This window comes from Rhincodon typus, chromosome 12 (assembly GCF_021869965.1).
Source record: "Rhincodon typus isolate 14 chromosome 12, sRhiTyp1.1, whole genome shotgun sequence".
Taxonomy (NCBI): domain Eukaryota; kingdom Metazoa; phylum Chordata; class Chondrichthyes; order Orectolobiformes; family Rhincodontidae; genus Rhincodon; species Rhincodon typus.
The window spans coordinates 15,754,873-15,769,379 of NC_063343.1; the positions used below are offsets into that span (position 1 = coordinate 15,754,873).

The following is a 14,507-nucleotide window of genomic DNA, read 5'->3' on the forward strand; positions in this document are numbered from 1 at the left end:
TTTGCTGACAACCACAGCATCTTATTGATTGCTAGACAGATACATTTTGAATCTTTCACATTTAGCACAGTGATTACGCAATACCAAATGATAGACAGTAACTGGAGTCTGAAGATGGCGTTGGTTTCCTTAAGCACTGTGTGGTTGTCACTCTTACCATTTTTCACATACAGATGCATAGATTTGAGGAAACACAGTAAGATATTCCCTCACCACTTGTTGCAGACCTACCTGGCAGTTATGTCCAAGATCTAGCAACACTGCTGACTGAATAGGCCAACAACCCACTCAAACATGGCTGGTGAAGTCTCCCATCCAGATTCTATTCAGGGCCTTTGCTATCAAATCCTACTTCAAAGTTGTGTCAATAAGGTGTTATTGATTCACCAGTTGAGGAAGGGCAACAAATGGTCATCAGTAGGATGTTCCCTTGTCTATTTTTAGCTTGATATTCTGAGACCTTATAGGAGGAGGGTCAATTTTGAGAACATCCAGCAACACATCCAGGTAACTGTATAGCACAGCGCCATCTGGTCTGGTGGGTCTATTCTACCAGGACAGGTCAGTGATGGCGAATTTGCAACTTTGTCTCAAAGATAGGATCCTGAAAGCCATGACCATTTCAGTCTTTTACTTGGTTAGTCTGTAGGGCAGTTCTCCCAATTTTGACACAAGTCCCCAAATGTTAGTGCAAAAGACTTTTAAAGAGTCAGCTGGGTAGATTGGATCCTAATTGCATCCAGTGTCTGAGTGGTCAAATTTTCTTATTAAAAGTTTTCATAGCCATAATCAGAGGAAGTCAAAATGTCTGCAGTTACATACAGGCAAGGCCAGGTAGAGGTGGCAGATATTCTTCTCCCCAGAAGGGAAAACTTCATTTTCATTATCACCATTACCGAGGTGTTTTATTCCAAAGATAATTACCTGAATTTAAATTCTCCACCTGCTGTGAGGTATTTGAACTACTGACTCCCAAATAATGAGAGGTAGATAGAAGTACATGTATGTAGAAAAATTGCTGCTTGTAGGACTAAGAGGGCAATAATAGCAGGAAACTTTAACTATCCCAATATCAACTGGGTTTCAAACAATATAAAAGGACATTGAGGGCGAAAAATTCATGTACTTGTCCAGGGATTATTTTTTAAAAACAAGATGCAATAAGCCCAAAGAGAGAGGACAAAATTCTGGATTTCGTTGAAAATAGGCAAGTGGGTGAAGTGACAGTGTCAACCATATTGGAGATAGTGACCACAATTCGGTTAGATTCAATATTGATATGGAAAAGGACAACAATAAACATGAACAAATTTTTTTTTTAAACTGGGAAGGTAAATTTTACAAATCTGAAAGTGATTTGACAGAGGCGGACTAGACAGGACTACTGCTATGATGCTGTCACTTCAAAAAAGGTTATTTTGTCCTGGGTACTTTTTTTGAAGAGAGTTTGCAAAGGCAGAGGCACTGAAGTGTCTAGGCTAAGAGACCTTCAGGTTTTTTTAGAAACAGTTTAACAATAGAAGGGGAGTGGCCAGTTCTCCCAGAACAAGTTTTCTAGTTTTTTTAAAACTGTAGCAGTCACAAGACGTTTGGGTCCCAAGGGGGTTATGAGCTTCAGTAAATGATTCCTAACCAACTTTTCCGAAATCTATCTGGATGTTGTTTCCTCCCAGATTAGAAACCTGCCTGTAAGTATCAGTACTTTAATTTACCTATTTGCCAAGGGGAATGTTTACAGGATGTTACTACATTGGAACAGTTAGTTAGTAATAGTTACTGTATCTAGAATTTGGTTAAGTTTTCCAATAGTTAAGTTATTCTAAATTCCTCTTGCTTCTGTTTGTGTTTTAAACGAAATGTTTAAATAAATTACATTTCACTTAACTCTGAGTGGTTTGACTAGCTCCATCACGTCTGGAATACTCACTTCACATCTACCCTTTAAAATGAAAGTTAGGGACTCAGCTACCTTCTTAAAATATTTTGAGGGGGTCTGGCTGGTCCATAACATTGCTAAAGGATAAATCAATGGAAGGCACTAAAAAGTGAGATCCCGAGGACACAAAGCAGACATGTCCCCTCCAAAAATAAGAATGGTACTGCCAAATCTAGACCCCCCATGGATGTCTAGAAAAATACAGGGAAGATTAAACAGAAAAAGAAAGCTTAGGATAGTCACACAAAAAACTCACCACTGCAGATAACCTAGAGAAATATAGAAAATTACAGGGATCAAGTAAAAATGAAATAAGGAAATCAAGGAGAGGGCATGAAATAATTTGGCAAGCAAGATAAGTGAAATCTGACGATGTGTATCCAGAGTAAAAGGATAGTTGAGGAAAAAGTGGGACCTTTTGGAGACGAAGAAGGGAACTTGCAGAGCTTATGGGAAGAATTTTAAATCTAATTTTGTCTCTATTCACAAAATTAAGAGACGATGTAGATATTGTAATCCAAGAGGAGCAGTGTGAAATATTGGATGAAATAATCATAACGGGGGAGTAGTGTTAGAGGAGTTGGAATCCTCGAAAATGGATGTCACTAGGGCTACATGGATGGATTGTTCCCTAGTATGTTAAAGGAGGTCAGGGAGAAAACAGCAGATGCTCTAAGAATTATTTTCCAATCTTCACTGAACACAGATGAGGTGCTGGAGGACTGGAGGAATGCAAACGTGGTTCCGTTGTTTAAACAGGATATAAAAGAAATGCCAAACAAGTTTAGGCCAGTTGATCTTACTTCAGAGGTGGGCATATTATTAGAATCAATCCTGAGAAATCAGATAAACTGTCACTTAGAAAGGCACGGACTGGTTAGGAATGGTCAGCATGGCTTTGTTTAGGGATGGTCACGTCTTACAAATTTGAATTCTTTCAGGAAGTGACAAGGAGGATCCATGAGAGCAGAGAAGTGGATGTTGTCCACATGGATTCTAGTGAGGCATTTGAAAAGGCCACACGTGGTAAACTGGTCAAAGTAGTAAAAGCCTATGGGATAAAGGGCAATGTGTCAATTTGGATCCAAAGTTGGCTTAGCAACAGAATCAAAGGGTAATGGTCAATGGCTGTCCTTGCAAATGGAAAGCTATTTCACGTGGTGATCTGCATGGTTTGGTGTTGGGACCCCTACTATTTATTTTATACATTTAACGGTTTGGTCTTGAATGTAGGGGACACAACTGGGAAATTTGCAGATGGCAAAAAAATTGGCTGTGTAGTTGGTACTGTAGAGGATAGCTATAAGCTTCAAAAATGATAGAGATGGGTTGGTGAAGTGGGCAGGAAAGTGTCAGATAGAGTTCGACTCTGGTAAGATAATGCATTTAGGAAGGTCAAGCAGTAAAAGGGAATGCACATTAAACAGAAATATACTGACAGGGGTAGGTGAAGTGAGATATCATGATGTGTAAGTGCACAGGTCCCTAATGGTAGCAGTACAGGTAGGTAAGGTTATAAAGAAAGCATATAGAACACTATCCTTCATTGGTAGAGGTACAGAACAGAAAAGTAGGGACATAATGATGAGATTGTATGAGATACTGGTGGGCCACAACTGGAGTATTGTGTGCAGTTCCTGACACTACATTACAGGAAGGACATAACTGCTCAGGAGAGAGTGCAGGGAAGATTTACTAAAATGTTGCCAGGGCTGGAGAATTGTAGCTACAAGGAGAGATTGGAGAGATTGGTGTTGTTTTCCTTGGAACAGTGAAGGTTGAGGGGTGGCATGATTGAGGTTGTGATAGGTATACATGGAGTAGACAGGAAGAATTTGTTTCTCTAGGCAGACAGTTTAAAACCAGGGATCATAGATTTGGGCAGGAGGATTCGAGGGGATGTGAAGAAAAACTTTTTTTATGCGGAGGATGGGGATGTCTGAAATTCGCTGCTTGAGTAGGTGGTGGAGGCAGAGATCAGTGGCAGAGACTAAAAGTACCTAGATCTGCACCTTAAGTGCTGTACGCTACAGGGCAATGGGGCCACGTGTAGGATTAGAAAGGGCATCTATGTGACTTTGGGCTGGCATGGATAAGATGGACCAAATGGCCACCTTTTATGCTGTATCATTTCTACGATTCTATGTTTCTCATTCATTGGTCTAGATCTCTGAACAACTGGATGAGTAACATAATCACTATGATAATGTGGCCAATTAGATTAGTGCAAACTATTACAATTACCTAAAGTGTACCATTCCAAATTATTTCACTTCTAAACGAAAGTAACTCATGTTTCAAATCTGAACAGCATAAAATCAGTCTCCATTTGTGACATAAAAGATTCTCCCCTCAAACTGTAAACCAAACAATGATCCTTTCTATTGTCAGAATTATTGGACACAGCGCACAGTATAATCCCACATTATATACACTACAAATGACAACGTACAGATTACGGCTATTTGCAAACCATCATGACGACATGGTGATCCATTGTTAACAACAATTGTTGAGGTCAGGGGCCAAAACTTAAAATGCTGGTCAAATGGAGCAAATATGATTTGTATCAATAATTGTTAAGGTGGGTGATGTCCTGATTGGCTTGTACAATGTATGGAGAAGTGTGCCAAAGAGAGTGAGGGGGAGAACTGATATTCTATGGTGTTGTAGCATTGATCAACTTAACCTCTTTTTGAGGTACTCCCTGACAGGCCTATGGGATAGGCAAACTTACCTTTGCAAATAGTCCCATAGTTTTGAGGCTCAAACTTCAGAAGCCGCCATACTTCTTTTGTGAATAATACACTTTATACCAGTGCATGGCTAAATCCACTCCCATTCTCCAAATATCTTTTTCTTTTCTCTCAAAACTGGGACATAGATAATAGTAACCAGGGACAAGATGTTTATTTCTATCCTTAATCCCAGTGATAAAAATCTTTTAGTGAAACCATTCTCATCTGCAACAATATTGGGCACCTTTATCAACAGCATGTTCTCACCATTCGAAATTCTTCTTCAAATTTATAAGCACCCCCTCCAGTGGCACAGAGCACTGTATGTAGTGTTGAAAAATTCTTATCTCTGCCCATTTGAATGAAGGTAGGTAGGTCATGTGTAGGAAATCGAATAAAGTGCAGGTTTCCTTTGCGGCCACAAAGCGTCAAGTCTTTGAGCTCAAGATGCACATCTCGGATGCCCGTAGATCCATAGGCAACATTTGACAGCAAGTACTTACGAATACTTTTTAGGCTTTCTACCTCTTCCTCCTCCTCTTCAACTGTAATATCAATTGGCTCAAAATAAACTAGTTTCACTAGCGTTCCACCAATATCCATTCCAAACCAAGGGAATGCTGCAAAGAGAGTGCAATATATATAACATTTCAGATTTGAAAATCAAAAGATCCCAGAAAATAAAATTCATATGTATAAGTCTAGTGAGAAATTATTAAAGATAAAGAGGAACTGCGTTTAGCATATTAAATCAGCCCATTGAGAGGTTTGAGTGAGGGCGTTACACAAACTACACCATTAAAATGTTGTTCAATTTGATCCATATCAATGGAAATTTTTCAGTTGCTCTTAAGCCTGGCATCCCTGTAAAACCTCACCAATGAGCATATGATAAAGAACTGAAAGGTTTATGTTCTCTATGTTAACACTTCAGTTACTTAAAATTCACTCAAGACAATGGGCTAAGTTCTGGAAAATGAGATTAGAACTTTTTTTTCTAATAAACGTGTTCAGGGATGTTATTACGCACCCCTGGAGTAGGTGGGACCTGAACCCAGGCCTCATAGCTCAGAGGTAGGGACACTACCACATTGACACAAAAGCCCCTACATGGATTAGTTATGTAGTTGCTTTGGACATGTATGGACCAATGGGCCAAAGAACCTTTTTCCATGCTGTAGATCTCTATGACTCGTTCAGCCTCAACTACAGTACTGCATCCAATTCTGAATTCACATTTCAAGAAGTATGTGAAGCCTTTACAGATGGTGCAGAAAAGACTCGAGAGAATAATCCAAGGGATGAGGGACCTCAATTACATAGTTGGATTGAAGGATCTGCGCTTATTCTTTTTTTGGAGGCCTGGTTTATGGCAGATAATAAGTTTTCAGAATCACAAAGGGGTCCAAATATACTAGACAAAAAGAGAAACCAAGTGTTCTAGTGGGAACAGTTGAACATGTGCTGTGAAGAACTGGCATGAACTTGGTGAACCAAGTTTCACCATCTGTACTTTAATTTATAGTTCCTATTTCTAAACCATAGGGGTTTCTGGATGCTTAGTTTTTTTAGGACTGAGAACAAAATTTACAGATGTTAATGAAATAGAAGGACATGTGGTAAAGTGGGAAAGTGGAGCTTATGTAGATCAAGCATGGCCTTACTGAATTGTGGAGCAAACCTAAAAGGATAGTATGGACAACCACCTGCTCCCATTTCCAAATAAACATAAAAGGTTAGTGCACATGCGCAACAAGTAATTATTTTGATCTTTATTGGCAGGAGTTTGGGGTTTAAAATAGGGAAGCCATATTACAATTATGTTGATGAGGTAGCACCTGGAGTACTATATACAGTTTTGATTCCTGTATTTAAGAAAAGATATACTGGCTTTGTGAGCAGTTCAAAAGAGATTCACTCGGCTGATTACTGAGATGAAGGAGTTGACTTATTAAGAATGGCTAAGCAGGCAAGACCTTTATTCATTAGAGTGGAGAAGAATAAGGGTTTAATCTTATTGAAACAAACAAAACCATGAGGGGCTTGACAGGGGAGATCTTGAGAAGATGATTCCACAGAATAAGGGGACATCATTGAAAACTGAGATGTGAAGGAATTTCTTCACCCAGAGGGTACTGAATGTCTGGAATTTTCTACTCCAAATAGTTGTGGAGGCTGGATAATGAAGTATTTATAGAGGAGGTAGATGGATTTTTGAAATATCAGGGAGTTCAGGCATATACGGAGTTGGCACAAAGGAGGAGCTGAGCCCTGGGACAGATCAGCCCTGACATTATAAAATGACAGTGCAGTCTAGAGGAGCTGAATGGCCTGTTCTTGCTCCGATTTCTTATGTTCTTATGATCCTATGTTCTTAAAATTAAGATTTTCTTTGCAAGGGACATACATTGTTCAGAATGTTAATTGACAATTCCAATGCCTGAAATAACATTTAAAAACATAACAGCACATTGCTGCTCAATACACTTATAATAAATGGGAGGGGGTAACACACTTAAATCGAAGATAGTAGGAACAGCCAATGCTGGAGTCTGAGATAACAAGGTGTGGAGCTGGACGAACACAGCAGGCCAGGCAGCATCAGAGGAGCAGGAAAGCTGAGGGTTTTGGGTCTGAACCCTTCTTCAGAAATGGGGGAGGGGAAGGGGGCTCTGAAATAAATAGAAAGAGGGGGAGGCAGTGATAGAAGGTGGATAGAGGAGCAGATAGGTGGAGAGAAAACGGACGGGTCAAGGAGTGGGGATGAAGCCAGTAAAAGGGGAGTGTAGGTAGGAAGTTGGGGTGGGGGTGGGTCAGTGAGATGGGAGGAACGGATAGGTGGGAGAAAAGACAGACTGGTGAAGGAGGTGGGGACGAGAGGGGAGGCTGGTCTTGGGATGAGTTCGGGGGTGGGGAGATTTTGAAGCTTGTAAAGTCCACATTGAGACCATTGGGTTCCCAGGCGGAATATGAGGTGCTGTTCCTCCAGTTTTCGGGTGGCATCGTTGTGGCACTGGAGGAGGCCCAGGATGGACATGTCGTCCAAGGAGTGGGAGGGAGAGTTGAAGGGGTTTATGACTGGGAGGTGTTGTCGTTTGTCACGAACCGAGCGTAGGTGCTCCACAAAGCGGTCTCCAAGCCTCCGCTTGGTTTCCCCCGTTGTAGAGGAGGCCACATTGGATACAATATACCACATTAGTGGATGCACAGGTGAACCTCTGTTTAAAGTGGAAGGTTTTCTTGGGACCTGGGATGGAGGTGAGGGGGAAGGGCGAGGTGTAGGGGCAGGTGTAGCACCTCCTGCGGTTGCAGGGAAAGGTGCCGGGGTGGTGGGGCTAGTGGGGAGTGCAAGGCGGATGAGGGAGTTGCGGAGAGACCGGTCCCTCCGGAAGGCAGATAAGGGTGGGGAGGGAAATATATCCTTGGTAGTGAGGTCAGATTGCAGGTAGCAGAAGTGGCGGAGAATGATGCGTTGAATCCGAAGGTTGATGGGGTGATACGTGAGGACAAGGGAATTCTGTCTTTGTTGTTATTGCGGGGAGGGGGTGAGAGGGCTGAGGTGCGGGAAAGCAAGAGATGCGGTCAAGGGCGTTTTCGACCACTTTGGCGGGGAAATTGCAGTCCTTGAAAAACGAGGACATCTGGGATGTCTGGGAGTGGAATGCCTCATCTTGGGAGCAGATGCGGCGGAGGCGAAGGAATTGGGAATAGGAGATAGCATTCTTGCAGGAAGGTGGATGAGAGGAGGTGTTGTCTAGCTTACTTAAATTGAATCTCATTTAGTATGTCACTTCACATGCACTAACCTTTGTACGATCAATTTAAACTGCTCCCTCTGACAGAGGCTTAGGAACTAATCACGAATATTGACAGCCAATAGGATTTCAACAGACACCAAACTCAGAAGAATAAAATCTGTAATTATATGGCTGCACTTCAAAAAAAAAATCAGTCCAAGACTCTCTTACCATCCTTCTCTAAAACCTCAGTCACAGGCTAGAACTGTTTTAAGTGGATGGACAGATTTCTGGAACATAAATAGTCCATTCCGGGAGATAAAATAAAAGAAAAGAACTGAAAATGCGTTCCCCAGGCCTCCAATAACACATCTCCCGACCACTGACTTTCTTATTTAAAATCATTTCCACCTTTACCTCATTTTCCTACTTCTATAATCCTTTCAGATTGCCTATTTTCCATCACCTTCTATTCAAATTGTAACAAAAGGCCAACAAAAGCAAAAAAAAAAGCACAAAACTGGGACAAATAAAAACAAGTGAAACCATTAAAGATTGTACCTTTTTTTAAATTTCTGGATGAAAATGAAAATGAAAAAGAGTTAAGAGGCAAAATATCAAGCAGACTGAAAAAAACCCATTAATAGGCTGAAAGAAAAAGAAGTGATACACCAAAATGATTAAGAACAGAACATAGAACAGTACCAGCACAGTACAGGCCCTTCAGCACAGTACAGGTTGTGCCGACCTATTATAAAGCACTATAAAAGATTGTTTATAAAGCACTTGCGGACAAGGATCGAAGAGAAATCCAACACAAATATTCTGGCAAAAAATATTCTAGCATGAACAGCCTTACAAAAACATGAGCCCCTAACGTAATCTAATCCTTCACAACAGTTACTATATATGCTTTAGCAGGCATGGCATATTGTCATAATAGATTGCACAGTACTTAACTGCTCTATTCTTAAGCAAAAGTATCAAGTGTCACCGGATTTTAAACTAATGCTGTTGATAAACATGTCAGGTGCAATCTAAGTTGGTGATTTCAAATCAATTATTCTACTCACTCAATGGACACCTGCAACAGAATAAACATGTCAAAACTAATATTATCGTTTTTAAGATAAATTCTCTAATGTGTCAATCAGACAAGGTAAACAAATAGATGCCTGGTCCTCATATCAGTACAATTATTCCAAAAACAGTATTCCATGAAAATTAATTGGTGGACCATAACTCTTAAGTAGCAGTGAATATGGACACAAGGCTTTCTCATAAGCACAAACAAGCCATACTCTCTTGTAGTTAGTGTTGTAAAACAGCAAAATGCAATAGGACCAGATGTGGATATAGGACAAACAACTGTATAAATCCATTGTGCATGGGGGCAGAAAGTAGGCGTTATGATTTTGGGCAGGCGAGGTGTGTGTGGGGGGTGGGAACAGATACTCATTTTGTTTTCAATGACTGCACGTATGAAAATATAGAACCACGTTTTTTCGTGCAAATGTGGGGGATGCAACACTTGCCCTTTGACTCCCTTACTTCTCATTATGCCAGGCCCCAAACATTCCCTCGAAGTGAAACAGTGATTTAATTGAAAAAAAAACTACAATTTAGCACGTTCCAGTGAAGTTGTCATGTTCAAGTGAAGCTCAACGAAAGCTCAAGGGACAATAACTTAAGTTTCATCTCGGCCTTCTGGTTTCAATGTGGAGTTCAACAATCTTAGATCATTACAAGATGATCAGAGGATTAGATAGGGTGGACAGTGGGAGCCTTTTTCCTCGGATGGTGATGGCTAGCACGAGGGGACATAGCTTTAAATTGAGGGGTGATAGATATAGGACAGATGTCAGAGGTAGGTTTTTTACTCAGAGAGTAGTAAGGGCGTGGAATGCCCTGCCTGCAAAAATAGTAGACTCGCCCACTTTAAGGGCATTTAAATGGTCATTGGATAAACATATGGATGATAATGGAATAGTTTAGGTTCGATGGGCTTCAGATTGGCTTCACAGGTCGGCGCAACATCGAGGGCCGAAGGGCCTGTAGTGCGCTGTAATGTTCTATGTTCTATGTTCTATGTTCTAACCTCTGCTTCCATCTTGTTCTACGTGACTTTGTTACGTCTTTTCTTTCTGCATTTCATCCTGTCATATTCAGGTATTTTTTGTTTAGCTACTCATGCCTCATTTAGATATCATTTTTTTTAAATTTTATTTTTTCACGGTACTCACAAAAAGGGATGGCAGTGGCATGGTGGTAATATCACTGGACTAATAATCCAGAACACTAAGTGAATGTTCTTAGGACATGGGTTCAAATCCCACTGTGGCAGATGGGGAAATTATCACGAATGATGTGTATCTAATGAAGTATCACTTAATGTTTGTTAGGCAAGGAAATCTGCTGTTCTCACCTTTCGAGACTATGTGACACCAGAAACAGTAATGTGGTGCCCTCTGGGATGATATGGAGCTGCCAGTGTTGGACTGGGGTGGACAAGGTCAGAAGTTAGATGATACCAGGTTATAGTCCAACAGGTTAATTTGAAATCACAAGTTTTCAGAGTGTTGGCCTTTCGGCAGGGATGGATAATAAATGTGACACCCACATCCCATGAATGAATAAAATAAAATACATTGTGAAATTTTGTTACTTAATCTCACCAGCATTCATCAGAGATTGTCTTCTTTGTTCATGTTACGCTCTTAAATCTCTATTTGTCTTTAGTTCTAAATAAAGATCATCGACATGAAACATTCTTTTCACTGATGCTGCTGACCTGGTTCTTATTTGCAGTAACCTCTGGATTACTGTTTGTACTAACTGAAGGATGAAAGACAGATCATTCCATGAGTAAAGTTGCAGTACAAAAGGAAGGCCTTCAAATTTCAGCAGCACCAGTACTGTCTCGGAGGAAGATTGCACTTGTACAAGAAGGCATCTGAAGAGATAGGAAAAGACTAAGTACCTTGCCAGGTATTTTGTTGGTGCTGTTGGGGGAGGCTATAAACTAACTTGGCACAGCGAATGCTAGAAAAGAAAAACTGGGTGCAAAAAATACTTGGAGAGGCAGATAGCACCAGACTACAAAATGGTAAGTTAATAGGTTGAGTTTGAGTCAGGGAGAAATTAAAACAACATTCTTGTCAGGTTTACAATGCATACATATGAACACCAGAGTATAGCTAATAAAATTGATGACATGCAGGTACAGAATGCTATATGGTACTATTATATTGTGGCGATAATAGAGAACGGACTCTAGGAAGGGCAGGACTTGGTGTTAACTACTTATGGTTATAGGGTGTTCCAGAAAGATAGGAAAGGAAGTAAAGTTGGAGCAGTGTCAATTTAGGTTAAGGAGAGCATTGCAGCATTGGAGAAAGAGGATACCCTGAAGGGTTGAGGACAGTCTCAATTTGGTAACAGCTAAGAAGAAGTAACTATTACATTGCTCAGTGTAGTGCATAGACAATCAGCTATTGGGAAAGATATAGGTGTTTTCTAATCAACCTGCTCAACAATGTTATTACACATCTCTGAAGTACGTAGAACTTGAACCCATGTTTCCAGGTCCAGAGGTAGGGATATTATCACAGCACCACAAAAGCCCCATAGTAGGAAGGAGATAGAGGAACAAACTATAGGGAAATTACAGAGAGCATTATAGTATAGTTACAATGGAGGATTTTAATTACCCTGTTTATAATTCTGGGATAGTGATGCTGTCATGGATAAACAGGGGTGAGCATTCTCAAATATTGTTCAGGAAAATTTTCTATGCATGTCAAATCCAGTAAGAAAGGAGGTAGAGTGAGTGAAATAGATCAGGTGTCAGTGAGGCAACTTTTAGGGGTCAGTCACTTCTGTCCTTTTCCACTGTTATTTTAAGCCTTAGGATACAATTGGAAACCCGGAGTAAGAATAATTAACTGGGGAAGAACTAACTTTAATGGGTAAGAAAACAGCAGACCTGGATAGAGTGGAGCCAAAGGTTAAGAACAATGGGCTGCCTTAAAAAAAGACAAAAGTCACAAGAAAGTTCAAAATTGACACAGTGATGGCATTGGATAAGCTATTGGTAAATAAGTATTGGCAAGATACCAGTGTCAAATGAGTTGCATTCAAGTATACTGATGGAAGAGAGTGGAAATTGCAGAGGCATTGGCCATAATCTTTCAATCTTCCCTGGGCTCACCGGTGGTGCCAGGGAACTGACAAAATAAAAAATATTAAGCAATTTTTCAAAAAAATAGCTTTATGAATAAGCCCAGCAATTAGGGACCAGTCAGGTTAACTTTGGAAGTGGGGAAACTTTAGAAACAAATACATGGAATAAAATAGTCAAATACAGAAATTAGAGTTCATTAAAAAGAACCAGCATGGTTCACTAAAAGAAAACTATGTTAAACCAACTTGTTGCTATTCATTGAAGAGGTAACAGAGGGAGGTGATGTAGTGTGCATGGACTTCCAAGAGGAATCAAAACAGACTGGATACAAAGAGATGGTAAGAACTGCAGTTGCTGAAGTCGGAGATAACACAGTGTGGAACTGGAGGAACACAGCAGGCCAGGCAGCATCAGTGGAGCAGGAAAGTTGACGTTTCAAGTCAGGACCCTTCTTCAGAAGTGGGGAGGGGCAAGGGAGCTCAGAAATAAATACAGAGGAGGGGTGGGGCTAGGAAGGTAGTTGGGATGGTGATAGGTGAGTGCAGGTAGGGAGTGGTGGGGATTGTTCAGCGAGGGAGGGGTGGATAGGTGGGAGAGAAGATGGACAGTTGTGTCAGGGCAAGGAGGTGGGGATGTCAGGGTGTGTTGGTCATGTGAGATTTTGAAACTGGCAAAATCCAATGTTTAGGCCACGGGGCTGTAGGCTCCTGAGGTGGAATATGAGGTGCTGCTCCATCAGTTTGCGAGTGGCGTCATTGCGACACAGGGAGAGGCCCAGGCTGGACATGTCACCCAGGGAGTGAGAGGGAGGAGTTGAAATGGTTTGCACTGGAAGGTGTTGTCGTTTGTGGCAAACAGTGCAGGTTTTCAACAAAACGGTCTCCGACCCTCCGCTTGGTCTCACCGATTGTAGAGGAGGCCACATCGGATGCAACAGACCAAGTTGACAGATGTGCAGGTGAACACTTATCTAATATGGAAGGTTGGTTTTGTTCCTTGAATGGAGTGGAGGGGGGAGTTGCGGGGGCAGGTGTAGCACTTCCTGCGGTTGCAGGGAAAGGTGCTGGGGATGGTGGGGTTAGTGGGGAGCGTGGAGCAGACAATGGAGTCACGGAGAGGGCAGTCCCTACGAAAGGCAGATGGGGTAGGGAGGGAAATATATCTTTGGTTGTGGGGTCAGATTGTAGGCGGCGAAAGTGGCACAGAATGATACATTGGATACGGAGGTTGGTGAGTGACATGTGAGGACAAGGGGGAATTCTGTCTTTATTTTTGTTGGGCGTGGGGATTGAGGGCACAGGTGCAAGAAATGCAAGAGATACAGTTGAGGGCATTTTTGATCACTGGGGGGACGGTGGTGGGAATGTTGCGGTCCTCGAAATAGGAGTTCATTTGGAACGTGCGGGAATGGAACGCCCCATCTTGGGAGCGGACATGGTGGAGGCAGAGGAATTGGGAGTAGGGGATTGCATTCTTGCAGGAAGGTGGGTGAGAGGAGGTGTAGTCTAGATAGCTGTGGAAGTCGGTGGCCTTGAAATAGATGCCAGTTTTGAGGCGGTCACCAGCGATGGAGACGGAGACGGACGGATCCAGGAAGGAGGGGAAGGTATCGTAGATGGTCCAGATGAATTTGATGTTGGGGTGAAGGGCGTTAGTAAAGTTGATGAACTGTTCAAGTTCCTCATGGGAGCACATGGCAGCGCCAATACAGTCATCAATGTAGCGGAGGAAGAAGTGGGGGATAGTGCCAGTGTAGCAGTGGAAGAGGGACTGTTCCACGCATCCTACGAAGAGGCAGGCATAGCTTGGACCCATGTGGGTGCCCATGGCCACCCACTTAGTCTTTAGGAAGTGGGAGGAGTTAAAGGAGAAGTTGATAAGGGTAAAGATGAGTTTGGTTAAGCGGATGAGGT

General features: G+C 41.7%; 1 protein-coding gene across 4 annotated transcripts in view; it reads right to left on the minus strand.

Annotated features, from left to right (window-relative positions):
- Nucleotides 1-14,507, minus strand: part of LOC109919001 (pantothenate kinase 3) — a 71,437-nt gene that overhangs the window by 32,360 nt on the left and 24,570 nt on the right. For all 4 annotated transcript variants that reach the window (XR_007263364.1, XM_048603746.1, XM_020518954.2 and 1 more), the window contains exon 2: nucleotides 4,942-5,294. Coding sequence is in view for 3 of the 4 variants with exons in the window: in XM_048603746.1 (XP_048459703.1) it covers nucleotides 4,942-5,294 (353 nt within the window). In the remaining variant the exon portion in view is untranslated. The remainder of the gene's footprint in view (nucleotides 1-4,941; nucleotides 5,295-14,507) is intronic.